Source organism: Apus apus, chromosome 19 (genome assembly GCF_020740795.1).
Source record: "Apus apus isolate bApuApu2 chromosome 19, bApuApu2.pri.cur, whole genome shotgun sequence".
In the NCBI taxonomy this organism is placed as follows: domain Eukaryota; kingdom Metazoa; phylum Chordata; class Aves; order Apodiformes; family Apodidae; genus Apus; species Apus apus.
The window spans coordinates 7,506,828-7,525,338 of NC_067300.1; the positions used below are offsets into that span (position 1 = coordinate 7,506,828).

The 18,511-nt window shown below is 47.3% G+C and overlaps 2 protein-coding genes across 4 annotated transcripts in view; one reads left to right on the plus strand and one right to left on the minus strand.

The window, feature by feature from the left end:
• Nucleotides 1-3,743, minus strand: part of DDX31 (DEAD-box helicase 31) — a 47,219-nt gene extending 43,476 nt beyond the window's left edge. For both annotated transcript variants that reach the window (XM_051636242.1, XM_051636241.1), the window contains exons 1-6: nt 3,697-3,743; nt 1,929-2,182; nt 1,665-1,740; nt 1,156-1,199; nt 662-732; nt 63-127 (exon numbers count right to left, since the gene is read on the minus strand). In XM_051636242.1, coding sequence (XP_051492202.1) covers nt 63-127; nt 662-732; nt 1,156-1,199; nt 1,665-1,740; nt 1,929-2,182; nt 3,697-3,741 — 555 coding nt within the window. In that variant the 5' untranslated portion in view covers nt 3,742-3,743. The remainder of the gene's footprint in view (nt 1-62; nt 128-661; nt 733-1,155; nt 1,200-1,664; nt 1,741-1,928; nt 2,183-3,696) is intronic.
• A 270-nt stretch (nt 3,744-4,013) lies between these two features.
• GTF3C4 (general transcription factor IIIC subunit 4) lies at nt 4,014-16,533 on the plus strand. 2 transcript variants are annotated; one of them, XR_007891262.1, is made up of 6 exons: nt 4,189-4,337; nt 5,300-7,120; nt 8,939-9,069; nt 9,917-10,005; nt 11,045-11,489; nt 14,699-16,533. XR_007891262.1 is itself a non-coding variant. In XM_051636240.1 (5 exons), the coding sequence occupies exons 1-5, from the start codon at nt 4,284-4,286 to the stop codon at nt 11,107-11,109; spliced, it is 2,160 nt and encodes a 719-aa protein (XP_051492200.1). In that variant the 5' UTR covers nt 4,014-4,283; the 3' UTR covers nt 11,110-12,858. The 2 variants fall into 2 exon arrangements, 1 of the variants encoding a protein (XP_051492200.1); XM_051636240.1 differs by lacking the exon at nt 14,699-16,533 and having other exon boundaries at nt 4,014-4,337; nt 11,045-12,858.
• Nucleotides 16,534-18,511: the final 1,978 nt, after the last annotated feature.

An 18,511-nucleotide genomic window follows, 5' to 3' on the forward strand; every position in this document is an offset into this window, starting at 1 on the left:
AAAGTAAGAGTTGGATTTTATTTTTATTGATCCTAATATATATTTAATTCTGCTGCACCTACCTGTATTTTGGATTCCATTCCTTGCAGAGACTGTACAAGTGGAATCCCATAGGCAAGAGTTTTACCTTTGGGGAGAAAATGGGAAGATTTTTCCATCAGAAAAAAAAAAAAAAGTGGCAATTACAGCACTTCAACAAATTAAGTCCCATTCATCCCACCCCTCTTAAGCTGAGGTAATGAGTGTGGGAAAGGTTTAATGGGAAGGCTGACAGGCAATTCACTAAAGGGTTAAGTTAGGAAAAATAAAGAGGTAGCAGTAGCATCCCAAGATCCATCTACACAGATATCCCACCCACCCAAGGAACTGAGACATCCAGACAGTTTGTTAACTCCACAGGACTCCTGGATCTGCATTCCCAGCACAAGCCTTGGAACAGACCCACAGGGGATGCCTGGCAGCTGCACATCAACATGCAGTCCCAGCACTGCCTGGACACAGAAGTTTGCACAGGGTCTGTCTTCTGTGTCACAGCAGCCCCACACCAGGCTTCCCACCCTGCCACTTTCATGAGCTGTCCTGGGAAGGGGAGGTTTTGGTTCTGTATCTGGGATCCAGTTGAATATGCCCTAGGGAAGGAGACTGACAATGAAATACTGACCTGAACCAGTCTGAGATCTCACCAGAGCATCTTTGCCTTGCAGGAGCACAGGGATTGTTTGCTTCTGAACACTGTGTGACAAACAAAACAGGGTGGGAAATAGGAATGCAACATAGGATAGAACTCTGAGGTTTTAACATAGACTGACTGCTTCAAAATTGTTTATCCCAAATTGTACACATTCATCTCTGCTGTGTAGCTACCTCAGAAGAGGTGGTTTCTAAGGAAAGTCACTAGAGAGGAACCAACTGTGAGGATTTAATCATTTGAGTACAAAATCAGAAGGCAGAACTCGAAGGCTCCACCTTCAGCTGAGACAACTGATTTGCTGTGTAACTTACAAGCTACTTCTCACCCCAAATTTTGAAAGCAACAAATGGGACAGCTTCACAGGTATTGTGGTTTTCACAAACCAACTACATATAATGGCACAATCATAGATCATTTGCTTTAGGGGGTAGTGAAGGGCAAAATTTTTGTATGAATTTACTTACCTGGTCATGCTACTTATCTTTAGAACAGTGTTTATTGTGGAGATCTAGAGAGAGGATAAAGAGCAGTAAACAAGTTTCATTGTCAAACTGTTCCTTTAGTTACTTTTTATATTACAAGATGGAGCAAAAAACAGAATACTGATGTTTATTCTCTAAGTTATTAGTCCAGGGCAACTCCCACATCCTCAAAATACTTCTTAGCTGATCAGACTTACACCATTGTTGGTACATCATGAAATTTCAGACTTTTAAGACCTTTGCCCTCCCAAACAAGTCTGCTGTGGTTTTTCAGTATTACAACTAAACAAACACTAAACAGTGTTGAAACAATGTGTTTTGGGAATTATTCAAGACACTGGCCAGCAAGCTGAGCTGAGACTACAACAAAAGAGGGAAGTACTGGTGAGTCTGTCCAGGTCACCATCAATAAAGGTACATCTCTCAGCTCTTTAACCTGCTCCCTACCCAAAAGAGCATGTTTTGGGGCACACAGCCTTTCTATCACTCACCAGATGTGGATGTAGGTCCAACTGACTAAAAGAATCTGTGGTGAAAACATTTTCTTGCACCTGCTGCACTGCTTTTCTGAGTTAGGGGAAACACACAAAACAAAGAACACAGTGGAGTTAAAAATGGGATGATACCATTCTTTGTAAACAGCAAGGAAACTACACATTCCAAGCAAGTGCTTTGCCCAAGGAAGGGCAAGAATTCAAGACAATGAATTTCAAGGTATGGAAAGGGTTTTTTTTCCTCCCATTTATCTAAAATACCTGTGAATTTTGGGGATCTCAGGGTTGTTTCTAAACAGGCTGGACGTCTTAATGAAAGGTCTGCTTTTCTGGCTTTCATTTTGCTTGTCAGTCAGCTGCTTCTTTGGCAGAGATTTCTGTGATGAACTTCCCTTCTCCCTGCTGTCAGCTTCTGCAGCACATTTCTTGAAGGTGTTTAATGATGGCTTATGTTTCTGTTTCAAAGGTGGGCTTCCATGTGGTGACTGGAGCCTTCTTTTCAGAGCGTTCGACTGCTTTAATGTTAACAAAAAAGAGAGCAAGAATTCATTCATGACTGAGAATCAAAAACCATGGTATCACGTTGAATACAAACATCACCCCACAGACAGGTCTCTTATTTTTGGAATCCTCAGCCCCCTGACTAAAGAAACTCAGATTGATTTTTGCAGCTGGACAGGCCCTACTCCAGCAGATTCACCATCATGCCTGAGACCTCTGAACACGACTGAAATACAAAGAGAAATCTAAAGTCATAGACAGTGCTAATCTCTTCATCTGGCCCCTGCAATAACTCAGGAGAACACACTTTAAAAAAAAACCTCTCTCAAAATCTCTGCAAATCTGCTCATTACATGAAAGACACCCGTGTGGGCTTCATTCTGCCTGTGGGCAGGAGGGAAGGCCTGTACTTCACTTCAACTTGTGCTTCTGCCAACTTTGAGCACCTCTGAGCTCTTTATTTCTTCTTCTTCCAGCCACCAGTTTATTTCACTGATCCTCCCATCACCCTAAGAAAAGCTTTTGCTTTTCCCATATCCCTCTAGGAACAATGAAGCTGCAAATGAAATTTAACTTCCTTTTGTCCCCAAAGCTCTTCAATGTCCCCCAGCACTTTTTCAATGAGCCAGCCCTCATTTTCCCCAACAGGATTGCAAAACTCCTGAAAGGTGTGAAACTCCAGCACAAACTTGCCCTCTCTCTTCCCCACTCCTACTTGCATGCTCTGATTTTCTTTGTCCTCCTGTGACCCACACTGTTTTCAACCTCTATTACTTTTTTTCCTCACATTTTTGGCAACCAACCAAAAAAAACAACCTTCTTCCACCAGCATTCACTGTCAGAAAAACGATGGTGGCAGTGCCCTAACCCAAAGCACCTCACATCAGGGTAAAATCCTGGCAGACACTTGACTCTCACAGACTTTTGCACAGTATTTGAAGAAGGGACTTTGAAGTTGATCATTGAAGCAGCCCACAATCACTGCAGCAATAATTTTGAAACTGAAACCGCCTCTTTAACCCATTTTTGCTCTCATTTCTGCAGACGAAGGAGAGTAAAGCACCTATTCCTGCAGCCCGCAGCATTCCCACTATTGGAAGTTCACTCCAAGAAGCCTCCCCCTCCCTCCCTCCCTCCCTCCCCGGCAGCACCTCCAAGCACCTCGACACGAGGCAGCAGCCTGTCGGAGCGGTGCCCAGCTCCGCCACTCAGCCCCAAATTAAATCAGAAGCCACTCGACAGACACCGACTCCCCCCGGCCCCGCCGACCACGGCTCCCCCGGGCCAGCCCGTGACCCCCCCACCCCCACCCCCCTTCGGTCCGCTCGGGGCTTAAACCGCGGCTGGCACCCCCGGCCCCCGGCAGAGCCCCCCGGCCCCCGCTAGAGCCTCCCCCGGCCCCGGCAGAGCCCCCCGGCCCCCGGCAGAGCCCCCCGGCCCCCGCTAGAGCCTCCCCCGGCCCCCGGCCGAGCCCCCCGGCCGCCGCTAGAGCCTCCCCCGGCCCCGGCAGAGCCCCCCGGCACCGCACCCGGCCGGGCCCGGAGCTCAGGCGCACCGTCCCGCCCGCCGCCATGGCCCGCCCGCCTCCCGAGGCCCCCGGGGCCGTCCGAGGGGGCCGGGCCCAGAGCGAGCGGAGCGGCGGCGCTCAGGGGATCCCCCAGGGATGCAGCGGCTCTCCCGGGGCTCCCGGCCGCCCAACACCCGGCTGCGAGCGGCTCTGCGGGGCTCGATCCTTCCCCCCCCGGGCCCGCGGGACGGGGCAGGCGGCGCCGGGGCAGCCCCAGCGCGGCCGGGGGGCTTCGGCGGCGGCGGCGCCTGCGCGGGGCGGGCGGGCGCGGCGCGATGGCGGCGGAGCGCGGGGCCAGCCCGGCGGCCGCGGAGGAGGAGCCGCCGCTGGGGATCGAGTCGCTGGTCGAGGAGGCGGCGGCGGCGGCGGCTCCGAGCGCCGGGTTCCGGCTGACGGCGGCGCGGCGGGAGCCGGCGGTGCGGCTGCAGCACGGCGTCAGCGGGTTGGAGCCGCTGGCCTGGTCGGAGGATCACCGGGTGTCGGTGAGCACGGCCCGCAGCATCGCCGTCCTGGAGCAGCTCAGCGACATCCGCAGCGGCGGGCAGGAGATGGTCATTCACCGCACCGCCGTGCCCGCCCCCGCCGCCGCCTGCCTCCTCAAGGTGAGGGGCCCGGCCCCGCTGCGTCCCCCTGGGCGGCGGGGGAGCCCCGGGGCTGCTCCTGCCCCCCCGGTTCTGCTCCTGCACCCCCGGTTCTGCCCCTTCCTCCTGGGGCTGCCCCTGCTCCCCCCGGTTCTGCCCCTTCCTCCCGGGGCTGCCCCTGCACCCCCGGTTCTGCCCCTTCCCCCCCTGAGGCTGCCCCTGCCCCCCCTGGTTCTGCTCCTGCCCCCCCCCGTTCTGCCCCTTCCTCCTGGGGCTGCCCCTTCCCCCCCTGAGGCTGCCCCTGCTCCCCCTGCTCCCGCCCCTGCCCCCCCCGGCGACGCGTTCTGAAAGCACAGGGGGAGAAAAGAAACCCCCACCTCTAGCCCAGGAATGAGCGTCAGAGGCAACATCACCCAGTGCCCGAGGGGGTTTCAGGGGCCCTGACGTTCGGCAGCTTTTCTGAGAAGCGCTTGAGCTCCAGGATTTTGCTGGCAATTAGCTCCATACAAGTAGAAATCTTTCTTGGTTTGTTATCTAAGCTGGAAGGTTTTTGCAGTAGGGGCCCTTTGGGTCTTCAGGGGGGCATCTTAGCACAGTGGGGGTGGCAAGTCTGGGTGAATGTCTTATTTAATAATCATTCTGTCATTGCAGATTTCCCCCCACCCCCCCGAAACAATGCTGGGAATATGGAATAACTTGAGTTAAAATATTGAGGCCCTTTATAGCTGGAATGTCATGCCAAGTACCTTTAAGTTAAGCAAAAAAGTGAAGCTTTTTGAGTCAGTGGAGTCAATAGCTGAGAGTCAAAACGATGCAAATTCAGGTCAAGAATGAAGCTGAAGTCTTTGAGAGGGATGTTCATTGGAACAACCTAGTCTGGGTTGTGACAGGGGATGCTGTTATTTCAGGAGGGAATGAATTCCAGGAAAAGCCTTGCTTAAAACAAGTTCTACAGTTGTTAAACAGTTTCCTTTTGTTCTTAGGTGGGTCCGAAAAAGGAGGTAGCAGAATGCAAGGAGAAGTTTGCGAGTTCCCTGGACCCAACAGTTAGTCAGACTTTCATGCTGGACCGAGTGTTCAACCCCGAGGGGAAGTCCTTGCCCCCTCTACGGGGATTCAAATATTCCAGCTGGTCCCCCCTGGGCTGTGATGCCAACGGGAGGTGCCTGCTGGCAGCTCTGACCATGGACAACCGCCTGACCATCCACGCCAACCTCAACAGGCTGCAGTGGGTGCAGCTGGTGGACCTGACGGAGATCTACGGGGAGCGCTTGTACGAAGCCAGTTACAAGCTTTCCAAAGCTGACACTCCCAAGGGAGAGCTGGGAGACTTCTCGGAATTCCAGCGGCGCCACAGCATGCAGACCCCGGTGCGCATGGAGTGGTCGGGCATCTGCACCACCCAGCAGGTCAAGCACAACAACGAGTGCTGGGACGTGGGCAGCGTGCTCCTGGCAGTGCTCTTTGAAAACGGGAACATTGCGGTTTGGCAGTTCCAGCTTCCGTTCCTGGGGAAGGAATCCATCACTTCTTGCAATAACATCGAGTCCGGAATCAATTCCCCCAGCGTGTTGGCTTGGTGGGAGTATGAGCATAACAACCGGAAGATGAGCGGACTCATTGTAGGCAGTGCTTTTGGGCCAGTGAAGATCCTTCCTGTCAACCTCAAAGCAGTCAAAGGCTACTTCACCCTGAGACAACCCGTAGTCTTATGGCAAGAAATGGACCAGTTACCAGTGCACAGTATTAAGTGCATTCCTCTTTACCACCCTTACCAGAAGTGCAGTTGTAGCTTAGTGGTGGCTGCAAGAGGACCTTACGTGCTTTGGTGCCTCCTGTTGATATCCAAGGCAGGCCTGAACATCCACAATTCCCACGTGACAGGGCTTCATTCTTTGCCCATCGTATCCATGACCGCGGACAAGCAGAACGGCACGGTCTACACCTGCTCCGGCGATGGGAAGGTGAGGCAGCTCATCCCTATCTTCACAGACGTTGCTTTGAAGTTTGAGCACCAGCTGCTCAAGCTCTCGGAGGTCTTTGGCTCTGTCAGGACTCACGGAATCGCTGTCAGCCCCTGCGGGGCCTACTTGGCAGTGATCACCACAGAGGGCATGACTAACGGGCTGCACCCAGTTAACAAAAACTACCAAGTTCAGTTTGTAACCCTGAAGACTTTTGAGGAGGCAGCTGCTCAGCTCTTGGAATCTTCTGTTCAAAACCTTTTCCGGCAAGTGGACTTGACGGATCTTGTGCGCTGGAAAATTTTGAAGGATAAGCATATTCCTCAGTTCTTACAGGAAGCACTGGATAAAAAGATTGAGAGCTGTGGCTCTACTTACTTCTGGAGGTTTAAGCTGTTTCTCCTGAGGATTTTGTACCAGTCGATGCAGAAGGCTCCCTCAGAGGTCACGTGGAGGCCTTCACACGAGGATGCAAAAATCTTGATCTCGGACTCCCCTGGGATGGGCAGCACTGAGGATGATCAAGAGGAAGGAACTTCTAAACAAGCCAGCAAGCAGAGCCTCTGTGAGGCAGGCAAAGGTATGGACATAGATGACACTGCAGAGGAGTCTCTTCCTCAGTCGAGTGACGTAGGAGGCCGCGAGCCAATGGAAGAAAAGCTGCTTGAAATACAGGCACAGATTGAGGCAGTAGAGATGCACTTGACACGAGAACACATGAAACGGGTGTTGGGAGAAGTTTACCTACACACATGGATTACAGAAAACACCAGTATCCCCACCAGAGGAGTCTGTGACTTCTTAATGTCCGATGATGGCTATGATGACAGAACAGCACGAGTAAGTGCACCTCTATGCTCTGGGGGTTCCGTGTCACAGGTTCCTTCTTTGTCCCCCCTTCCATATCCTTAAACAAAAGTACATCTTTGGGGTGGGAAAGAGAACTGTAATCTTGTCATCCTTGCCAGCCAGTTGTTACAGAGCACACAGCTTAAGTTGGCCTTCCTTGAAATGATGGGGTAGGAGGGAGCGTAAATACAGATGTTGACATTTGGATCAGGAACATTAAAGGGCAAGTGTGCCCAAGTTTTTGCAGGACAAAGGAGAGGACCAGGGTTATTTCACTGCTCTTGGTGTGTTTAGAATGTGTAGTGGTGGAGGAGGATGTGTTTTTTTTCTTGGCTAAGCTTATTTAAATTATCATTTCCACAAGACTGAATTCAGGAGGTATTTCCTCTCATCAGCTGTGTCAGCAGCTCTCATTTGGAGATGCAGGATTGCAGTGTTTCTGGTTGAGAGCAGAGTCACTGTTGAGGTGGCACATCAGGTCTTGTCATCTCTCCATGAGCCTCCAGTGGAAAGATCAGTTACAGAGGCTCAGAAAGTCATGGTGTTTTACTAGTTAAATCCAGTGATCCAGAACTTTATGCAGGACTTCAAATTAACCAAGGTAACTGTTGAAAAACACGTGGCCTGAACCTTCAGGCATGCTGGCATTTATTGCACCACAACAAGCAAGCATAGCTGAATGGTTGGCCATGACAGGAACTCCTTGCAAGCTTGCAGTACTCCCTACCAAAATGCAGAATACCAAAAGCATAACTGCAAGGACAGTGTCCTGGCTGTTCAAGGTGTAGAATAAGTATCTGGGGCAGGAAATAAGGGATCAGTGAACCCTTCATGGGGCAGTGGAGGTTTATGAATATAGACATCAGACAAAGGAACAGACTGGGAACCCTGCCATCAGCCTCCTTGTTCTTAAGACTTGATGACAATGTCTCAGGTGTCTCTGTACCTCTGTGTGTGAGCAGAGGACAGTTCTTTTCAGTCCCTAATTCCTTAAATCCAAACTCCAAAAATCAACCTTTACATTTCATCTAGAAGGACAGAGGAAGGAAGCACATTCCCATTACTGAGGCAGTGTGGTGTTCTCTCTGCTGGACTGACAAGTAAGGAGGCTACGGTGTGGCCACCAGTAACTCCCTAGAAAGTATTCTGACAGAACTGCTGTGCTTTTCTAGCATCCACTTGTTATTAATTGAAGGTTTGAGAGGTTGCTTTCCTTATCTTGTAAACAAATTGCTTCTTTTTATAGTGATTGAAAGCTGACTGCCAAATTCTATTTTACCTATTCAGTTTGCTGTCACATTTTAGAAGTCCTTGGGATGTGGTTTATATCTATTGAAATGTCCAAGACAAATTTGATCACATAAATGTTCTACTGTAAACATGTACACTCTAAGATGACTGCTGAAGACATTCATCCAGGTAATTTCTGAACAGGATTTTTATTTTTTTAGCACATCTGTTGTGATAGGCCTTGAAAGCTTTAATGCTCAGTGGCAGCCTCTAAAGGAGCATGGTGCCAGTTTTCCTCAGTACTTTTTAAATTTGCAAGGAGCTTATGATAACACTATTGCTCTTAAGTTCTGTATCTCTTTGCTGTGGAAACAGAAATCTTTAGGAGATGACAAATCAAACAAGACTAAATTAATACTTTCCAATATATTCTATTTCTTATGCTTTTATTCCTTTGACTTCAGTGAAGAGCATAGATCTTTGCATCCTGTATCATAGCCTGAAATCACAAGATACTGAGAGATGTTCCCACCTTTCAGCAGGCAGCAGTAAACAACCCTGTCTGCTCTGTGTTCCCAGGTGCTGATTGGACATATCTTAAAGAAAATGAACAAACAGACTTTCCCAGAGCACTGCAGCTTGTGTAAAGAGATCCTGCCGTTCACTGACCGCAAACAGGCGGTCTGCTCCAACGGACACATTTGGCTCAGGTAATTGGTTCTTAAAGAGGTTTTTTTTGCCTTCCTCTGGACAATTTAAACATACTTAAATCTAAAGCACTTTGTAGTGTTGGAGGAGGAAGTCACAAGGCATGTTATCCATGCTGCAGTGTGTTGCAGTTGTTGCTGGCTGTTATCTGTCCTCTTCCATGAGAGAGAGGGGGCATAGTAGATTGGATTTGGTTTCTATCAGACTTTTTTAGTTAAAAAGCTTTTGATGGTCTGTTTCTTCAAGCATAGGGGGATGGGGACAGGGAGAAAGGAGGCATGGGAAAATCAAGCACAAGTTGTCCCTTGGAACAGCAGCATTTGAAAACAAAGTAGTTTACCAAAAACTGGCTGGAAACAGCCACAGTGAGAAGTCAGACAAGTTCTGGAACATGTACAAAAGTAAGTCTTCCAACACTGGTGTCTTGGGTGATTGTCCCTGGCAGGTCAGTAGCCTGTCAGAAGGAAAAACCTTTGCCTAACAGATGATCTGCTGGTTTGGCTGAGTAGTCACTGCCTTAAAGACACCACGGGTCTTCCCCTGGGCAGTGACCCTTCAGCTTTTCACCTCTTCTACTGTGTTCTACCATTTTTGGACAGGAATGAAACTTTTTCCAATGGTTTCTTGATTTTTGCTTTTAGATTTTTCTGACCATATGTAATTGGGTACACTCATCAAGTCTCATTTACTTGAATTAGGAAATTATTCATTTTCATGTTTAATGAAAATGAGTGCTCTTACTCTTGGAAACTAAGGTCTGTTTGACCCAGCCTCCAGTCAGGGCATAGGATCAGGTCACTGATAAAAAAAATCTCAGGCCTCTTGATAAAACTGATTATCCTTTCACAGGTGCTTTCTAACCTACCAGTCCTGTCAGAGCTTGGTGTACAGGAGGTGTTTGCTTCACGACAGCATTGCAAGGCATCCCACCCCAGAAGGTAACTGCTCCTGGGGCCCCAAGAGACAGGAGTAGGAATTCTTCAACTTTATCTGCAAAATTACTTGAATTGGTTTCACTCACTTGCCTCTTTTGGGCATGTGAAGGACCAGTGCTGTGCATTTAATGGTATCCTGTTGTCCATGCATTAGTGCCATAGATTAATTACAAATTGGTGAGTGCAGAAATTAATTTATAAATACTGCATTTTAATGAGAGCCAGGTAAACACATACCCTGTGCTGGAGTGCTACAACAGTTAGATTATATTCAGGTCGAATAATTAGCATCCAGTTCAGCAATTCCTGAGGGTCTTTGACACTGTTCCAGGGCCAACTGTGTGGATCCAGCACAGATTAAGAAGCAGTTGGCACCTTGTTGGTTTAGGTCCTGAACATACAATGTTCAGAGACAGTAATTCAGGCTTTGGGGCCCAGGCAGCCCCAGGCTTTGCATTCCCAGAGGTTGAGTAAGGACAAGCTGTGCAAGAAAATTTTTCCCAACAGATACACTTAAAAAAACCCAATAATCATGGAGTATTCAGACAGCTTGTCTTAAAATGTAGGTGACGCTTTTCCTCTCCCCATAATGTGTGGGTTTTCAGTCAGCTCTAAGGATCAACTACAGGACTTAAACCTCTCTAGAGAGGGGCTGTAAACTTACTTTCCTTACATTGGAGGGAGACAAAGAAAGAGGAGCCATGAACTGCATTATGTGAAGGATCTAATTTCAGCTGAGAAAACGAGCACACTGTTTGTGGCATGATGATCCTTTGAGGGTTTTTCCCCCTATGTAGCTATTTAGATGAGCATACTATGACAAAGCATGGACTTTTTCACCTTAATTTTGTTCCATACTGAGGTGGGATTTAAACTGACATTACTTGAAATTTCAAGACAGAAATGGGAGTTGAATTCCTCCAAACTCTCAGTTAATCCTGCATGGTGAATATATTCTAACTGTAAGAATTGTCCATCTTGGCTGTCATTCCGGTGTTCATTTCTACCTCCAGCTTTAAACAACTTGTTTTCTTATTTGCAGATCCTGAATGGATCAAGAGGTTATTGCAAGGACCTTGCACGTTCTGTGATTCTCCTGTGTTCTAGAAAATAAACTATGTAAAGCTTGAAAGTATTTTCCCTACTGCATTAAGCTCCCTTCAGTCTGGAAGGACACAGAGCACAGGAATACAGATTTACTGGAGGGGGGAGACATTGTCCACAGCCCTGTAAATAGAACATCAGAGGTCCTAGCAACTCCTGAAGTCCAGAGCCTGTTCCATGCTCCAGAAGCAGGAGTGCACCTGGAAAAGTGAGTTTCTGAAGTGGTTTGGAAGTGCACCCCATGGGAACATCAGCATCTGGACACACTCCCTTGTACTGGAAAGGAACTGGAGTCTTCAGCCCATGGTGTGAACTGTCCTTCCTGCCCCACAACTGTGCAGATCCCCAGTGGGAACAGTGGAGCTGCCTCGGGAATGGCCTTGGTGGGTAGAGAAGGCTTCAGCTTGTAGTGCTCTCCTTTGCTTTTTAACAAGCACTGGCACTTGCTGCAGGACATTTAACTATCCAAATAATTTGTGGTTCTAATTTCTTGCAGAGTGAAGCATATGCCATAGGAGAGAAATGGGCCATTATATTAGTTTCACTTACAATCTAGAAGAATAACTGCCTCTGAACTGTTGTAACAGTATTGCAGTCAGAAGGCTGACTGGCTGACTGTGATGTTGGCTGCCTGGGTCAAATAGGGATCAGTAAGAATAATTTTTCAATGTAATAATTAAGCTAATAGCAATTAGATTAAACACTAATATAATTTCCAATGCTCTTAAGTCTCCTGCCCAGCTTTTTCTCAACTGAGTTCTCCCCACTTCCTTGCTTTTGCCAGTGTCTGTGCCTTTTGTTTCTCTTAACCCTCTACCAACAGGAATCATCTCTTCCAGTTACCAAAATCATTACACATTTACCTTCTTTTCAACTGAGAGTCTCCCTCATACAGACATTGAGGTTTACAGAAGTTTGACACACAAATAAGCACTCCCAGCTGACAGCTTCTCTTTCATAACACAGTAAAAAAAACACCAAACAAAATCCCCCAAAGCCAGACACCACCATGGCTAAAATGTTAGAGGGAAAGTTTCCACAGGTGGTCATGGAGTTTGGTGAAGCTGTTCTTGTCCAAATCTGACTTCCTCATCAAGAGATTCATAAATACCCCAATGATGTAGCATGGCTGTGCCCAGAAAGTTATTCTGCCTTCTGACTGTCCTATCAGAAAAAAATACATCTCTCTCTGTCATCTAGTTCCTGTGGGGAGCAGGAGAATCATTTTCAACTTCCTATGCAGTGTTAGAGGAGTAATACCTCCAAAATGTGTATGGGTGTTTGGTACAGTTTGTTTTGTTAACTTAAATCCACATTGTCACAGAATCCAAAGTGTATGTATTTACATTCTTCAGAGTCTGGACACTCATCTGTGTTGCCCTGTTTGTGGTTCATGACACTTCTAATTGTGTGTGAAGTCCTCAGTAGCTACTGGAGAAATCAAGGAGTTGTCCTGAAGTTATCAGTCTCCAACAATGCATGTGTGGGTTGGTGCTCAAGTCTCCTTGATTCAATGACTATGCATATTTTCTTACTGTTCCTTCACCTTCAGTAGGAGCAATTCTTTAAAACAACTCAGCTGTCCTTGCTATTCAGTGTTTCATGCATCAAGCATGGTTGTGCTTTGAGAAGAATATCAAGATAGTAGCCTAGAACAGCAGAAGCACACTCATCTGTAAAATAATTAGCCTTGTTTGTAAATATCCTTGGAAGTGATACCATAATTGTATTAAAAAAATGTTTAGTTTTTTATTGCTGTGCATTGAAAGTTGAAATTACTTCAGTGTGTCTGTAAAGAAAATTTAGCTCATGATAGCATCCAGAAAAACAAAACCTTGACACCCAAGGTGTGCATAGTTTGGGGCCAGGTGCAGCATTTATCCCCTGCCCAGCGTTGATGGGCCTTTGGGGGGCACAGAACATCAGTTTCCCCATGAGCTGAACAGGTTTATTCGTGGTAGCAGAGAAAATATTTGAAGTGGAAGCTGCAAGTGACTTGTCCAGACAGTCCTGACTCTCGGGCAGGACTCTTAAGAGCCAAGACAGAGCAGTATGTTCTGATTCAGAAATTCACCTGGCTGTGGAAAATGTGAGAGAGCTCTCCAGAACCATGCAGAAATTCTTTTTAAAAGTCAGTGTTTCCTTGGTGGTGGCTTAGAAACCATAAAAAGTCTCCTGATCTGCCAAAGTGTTGCAGTCTGGGTGAGCAACACACGACCATTGGATTCCTGGTGTTACTTCTAGCAGTTCCCTTGGATTCCCCTGGATGTGAATGCTTAAGAGATGCAGCAGCTCTAGCACACCTCACAGTAACATCCCAGCTTTAATGTGTATTTTCCCTGTCCCTCAAGGCAGTAGACACACAGTGGCAGTTTAATTAACCTGTTTTATGGCTGCCGAGAGAATGGAATTTTAAAGCCAATGATGTCAGCTTTGTCTGCAGGCCAGAGGAGACCCTTCAGGACAAAGCTTTCACTTCTCACCCTGACCCATTCACAACAGGTAAAGAAAATAAATCACAATAAATCATTAAGGCCCAGGATGTTTTAAGACACCAAGTGAATATTCAGAGAATAAACCCCACACAATCAGAGAGTTTCTCACTCAAGTTTTTGCCCTAAACTTTGCAAGGTACCTCAAAACAAGTGAATAGTTGAAGGGTCTCTTCAGGTGCTTCACAATTTGGTGGTAAACACTCTGGCTGTCCATGGTGCCTCATCTCCAGAGGAAGAATCATGCTCCAAAGGACAGACTGAGGGGCTCTTGATGCACTGCTGCCTTCTTTTTATTAAAGGATTGTGCTTCTTGCTCTTGCATCTGAGAATTAGTAGCTAGAGATGCTGCTTCTGGAGCTAACGTGTCACTGTCCTTGATCAGCAGCTTCTAATAGCACTGAAGATTTGCTGCTCATGCTGATCACAAAGAGTTTATCCTTCCTCCACTGGCATGAAGAAATGCAGGCTAATCTGGCTTCAGTGGATTAGCCAAACAGCTCTGGACTGTACAGCTCCTCAGTGCCTTGGTGCTGGGTGCCATGGTTTGAGCTGGGGTGAAAGTCTGGGTGCATGAGGACTCTGTCTTGGGTCTGCAAACTGCACCTCCAGCTCTGGAATTGGTGGCTGGAACTTTTTGCTGCCCTTTATCTTAATTCAACTACGGGTCGGGGACTTCATCACTCAATTATCCTTCCCTTTTGTATGTTCCTTCATCCCAGTAATCCTATTGTACATTTCTAGAGAGGAAATACTATAGTTGCCAACACATCCATACAGGCAATAAACACTTCATTTTCTTAAACTTACCAGTTTTTCCACTGGCTAATGTATCATCAGAGATTATGGGCAGCAAACCACCACTTCTTCTGTCCTCATTAAGGGTTTCTTGACATGTAAGAACCAAATGCACACCTTTCTAGTCCTAGTTAAAGGCTAACAAATCACATTTGTGCTGTTATACCCTAAGCTAACATTTACAGGAGACTTGTTTGTGCAAGTTCAGTTTCTCAGACACGAGCCCTTCCTTCCTGACAGTTTGTCAAGCAGTGGGGCAGCCCTGCAGGCACGACTGCTGGAGTCTCACTTGTCATCTACAGGTCTGGAATCAGAGAGAAGAGGAAGAGATCCCACCACTGCTCCTCTGAGTCCTCACCACACAGCAGGTCTGGGTTAATCACAGAATCAGTTGGAAAAGACCTTTAAGATCATCAAATCCAACTCTACTGAGTCCAGTGCTTAAACCATGTCCCTCAGCACCACGTCTACATGGCTTCTAAACACCTCCAGGGATGGTGATTCAACCACCTCCCTGGGCAGCCTGTGCCAGTGTTTACCCTTTCAGTGAAGAAGTTACTTGTAATATCTAATCTAGACCTCCCCTGGCCCAACTTGAGCCTACTTCCTCTTGTCTCATCCCCCTCCTGTGTTCCCTTTGGAAGCTCTCTGCAAGCACAGAGATGACTCCAGTTACACTTCAGACTTACACTGACACGGGCAGGGTTTGTTCTTTAACCAGCCCTGGTACAAACATCTGTGTGGAGGTGCCTGCTGGTTTACAGCTCTGCCAGCAAGTACCAGGCTGGGAAGCTGCTTTTTCCTCTCCATGTGGATAAACAAGGACAACTGGCTTTGTTCATCTGGAGTCCTGTCCTACCTGTTAAAGGTGCAGGAATCTCAGCAAGATGGAATCAAGCCTCCTCTTGGGAGTCTCAATCCAGGATGTTTTTTCACAACATGTGGAGGTCCACGTGTCTGCAGCAATATCCACAGAGCCCCACCTGCCACTTCCAACCAAGGGCAGCCTTCTATACAAACTCCCACTTACATTTATGTGCTGTACTCAGTTCCAACTCATACTTGACACTGGAAGCTGGAGTTCCAGGGCTGTGCCAGCCCTGCAGCCTCCTCATTTAACACCAAACTAGGAAGCCAGCCCTGAAAAGGGGAAACCCGAGAGTCATCCAAACAAAACTGTTTGGGAGAGTTTCATTTAATAGCTCCACTAATCTAGTCAATCTCTTCCTGCTACTTTAATCCTACCCAGGGGTAGGAGCCCTGCAGCTGGCTGAGCACACGGACTGCCAGGCTGGAGGAAAAGCAAAGGTGAATTTTAATCTTTAGTTTCTGGATTTTTAAATTTTTTTTTCCCTTTGAGACTCAGTTCATGGAAGGATCTGACAAAGTTGCTGTGAATATTGATGCTGTGTATATGGCCTATTTTGTAAACAAAATGTGAAGCAAACCTGGATGAATGTTTTGTATCCTGTGACAGTGCATTGTAACCCTGCTCCTTTTTTTATTCTAAATAAATACATCAAGTACTTGTTTGTAATGTCTGCGTTTTAAGGGACTGAATTCCTGGGAGGGACATGGGGTGCCAAGAACTGAGACTGGCTAGAAAGAGCAGTGTAGTTAAGCACTTAGTCCTTCAGCATAAGGCTTGACACTTAGAAGAACCCCAAGACTTAATAATAAAAATGGCACCATGGCCACTGTTCACAGAACACTGGTGGTAAAGCCTGGGAGAGGACACAGGGACAGAACCTTCTTCTCACCAGCACAGGTTCAACCCCTCTTTTCCCCAGCCTCCCAAACAGCTGCCTGGCACCACTCCAGCTCCATACATAATTCCACTAAAGAATCAACAGTGTTTGCTGAAAGGGGCCTGACATGACCTCTCCTTTTCCTCCATGGAATCAAGCAGTTCTTGTTGCAGAAAGAGGAGGCTTGTCCAGGAAAGCCTGCTCATACGGGGGACTGGAGCAATTTCAGGACACATGACAAGGCAAGAGCCACCTTTCAGGTTCAGTTTTGGCATCTGCAACACAGATGGGCACTGACAGGGTCATAACCACAGTTTGCTCCCACTGAAGGTCAACTCAGCTCCAGCTGCCCCTCTGGGAAGCAGAAATGAAGCACAGGAACCTGCCAAACCTGCTCTGGTTTAGATTGGCTTTGATCTAAACCAAGCCTTGAGGACCTCTACAAACACCTTGCTGGCCCTTCCTTGTGACAAGTCCTGCAGATCCTACAGCACCTCATGGGGGGATGGTGGCAAAACCAGCTCCACGGAAGGTTTCTGTGCTGGCACCATCAGCAGGAAACCAAATGAGGCAGCAGGAAAAATCTTTCTAGAGCTACAGGGGGTCCCTGCAGAGATGATGCTGGAGGTCTGGGTCTCCTGCCTGGGGGTGTTCAAGCATCCTTCCACCATAGTGCACTGAAGGATCTATTCTTTGGAGCAGGTGGGCATGGAAGTTTGTGGAACAGTTGGACATGATCATCTATCTGCTGAACCACATCATTAACAGCATAATATATAGGGCATGGCACAAGCTCCAGGCAGCCCTCTCTGCAAAGTGTCCTGGGAAAGAGGAGAGATGGAAAGTGTCCATTTCAGAACTGGACAAGCTCCACCATCTGTAACATCTGGTCCCTGCTGCATTCTTCCCACCTCCTCTTTACCTTGTTTTTTTCTCATTGCTTAACATTTGTTTTGCCAGAATAAAATGCTAATAAAATCAAGCCTCATTACCAAATTGGTTTCTGAGTGTTGCCTTCCAATTATAAAAGTCCAATTCCTCCTTCCACCCACTGAACCTTTTTGGTATTAACAGGCTTTACTATGCAAAGTGATGCAGGGGCTGTTTCGTTTACAGTAATTAAATGAATGTCAATTGTTTTAGTTGTTTCTGAGGGAGAGTTCTACATGAGTATTAGCATGTTCTGCTAACCCTCACGTTCTGCACTCCAGGCCTGCTGCAGACCCTTGGGGGTCGACCATTGACCTGAGACTCCATACCCAGACATGCCAAGTGCATCTCAATGAGCCCAAGCTCTTCTGCTCAGTTTCTCTGGACCCAGCAGAGCGGAACTAATATAACGTCCACATCTAGATGAAAGAATGAAGAGGAAAAAGGGCTTTACAGCTAAATTAATTAAGCAGATGTACCTGTCTAATTAAAGATGCACTGTCCCTTTTGTACCCTAGCTGCAGTACAAACAGTATTTAAATACACTCTCTATCCATTTCATCTATCAAAATATTTAGTAGGAGCACTCGGATGAAGGTGATATTAGCAAGATGAGCTTCCCATGTATTATTAATAGAAGGGCTCCCAATTATGCATGAATGCTACAGCATATCTTTATAGCAAGAGCAGAAAAACCAGCTGCCCAAGTACGTTCCCAAATAGCACATTTGGAACAGGTAGGACTGTTATAAATGCCCTTGCCCAGCTTTTCACAAGGGTTTGTGGCTGGACCCCAAACTGTGGGAGCAGCCTCAGCCTGGCACCAAGAGCTGGAATTTCTCAGTGGCCTCAAGGGGCAGAGAGGACCCAGCTTGTGTTGGTGGAACCAGAGGATTTGGCTTTCTTAGATTTCAAAGATATTTATTCTGAGATTTTAAAAGCTGCCCTCAAGGCTGGAAAGTTCAATTCCCATTCTCCAAGCTCCGTAAAGCTACAGAAAATTCAGACTTTAAGAGTCTCCCAGAATAATACAATATCCTCATAACCATCTGGACAACCAGGGTCTTCCCACCTGAATTTAGGCTACAGGTGCAAGGAGGAAACGTGGCACATGCATCCCCCCAGCACTCCATGGAGACACACACCAACAAAGACAGCAACAAAGACCCAAACTCATTTACAACAAGAGGACCAGAGAAGTCACCTAAAACCAAAAGGCTCCTGAAAGCCTGTTCCTCTCTGCAAGGAGGAGTGTTCCTCCTGCAGCTTCCCAGGCATGGAGGGTTCCAGCAGGAAGCTGAAGCCTTTCCCCAACCCCTGGTCAAGGGGCGTTCACACTCATACACACAAGAGAAATAAAGGGAGACATAACAGAGGCATCACACTCAGAGCCCCTCTAAACCACAAATCACACCTTTTCCTTAGAAGCTTTAAGGC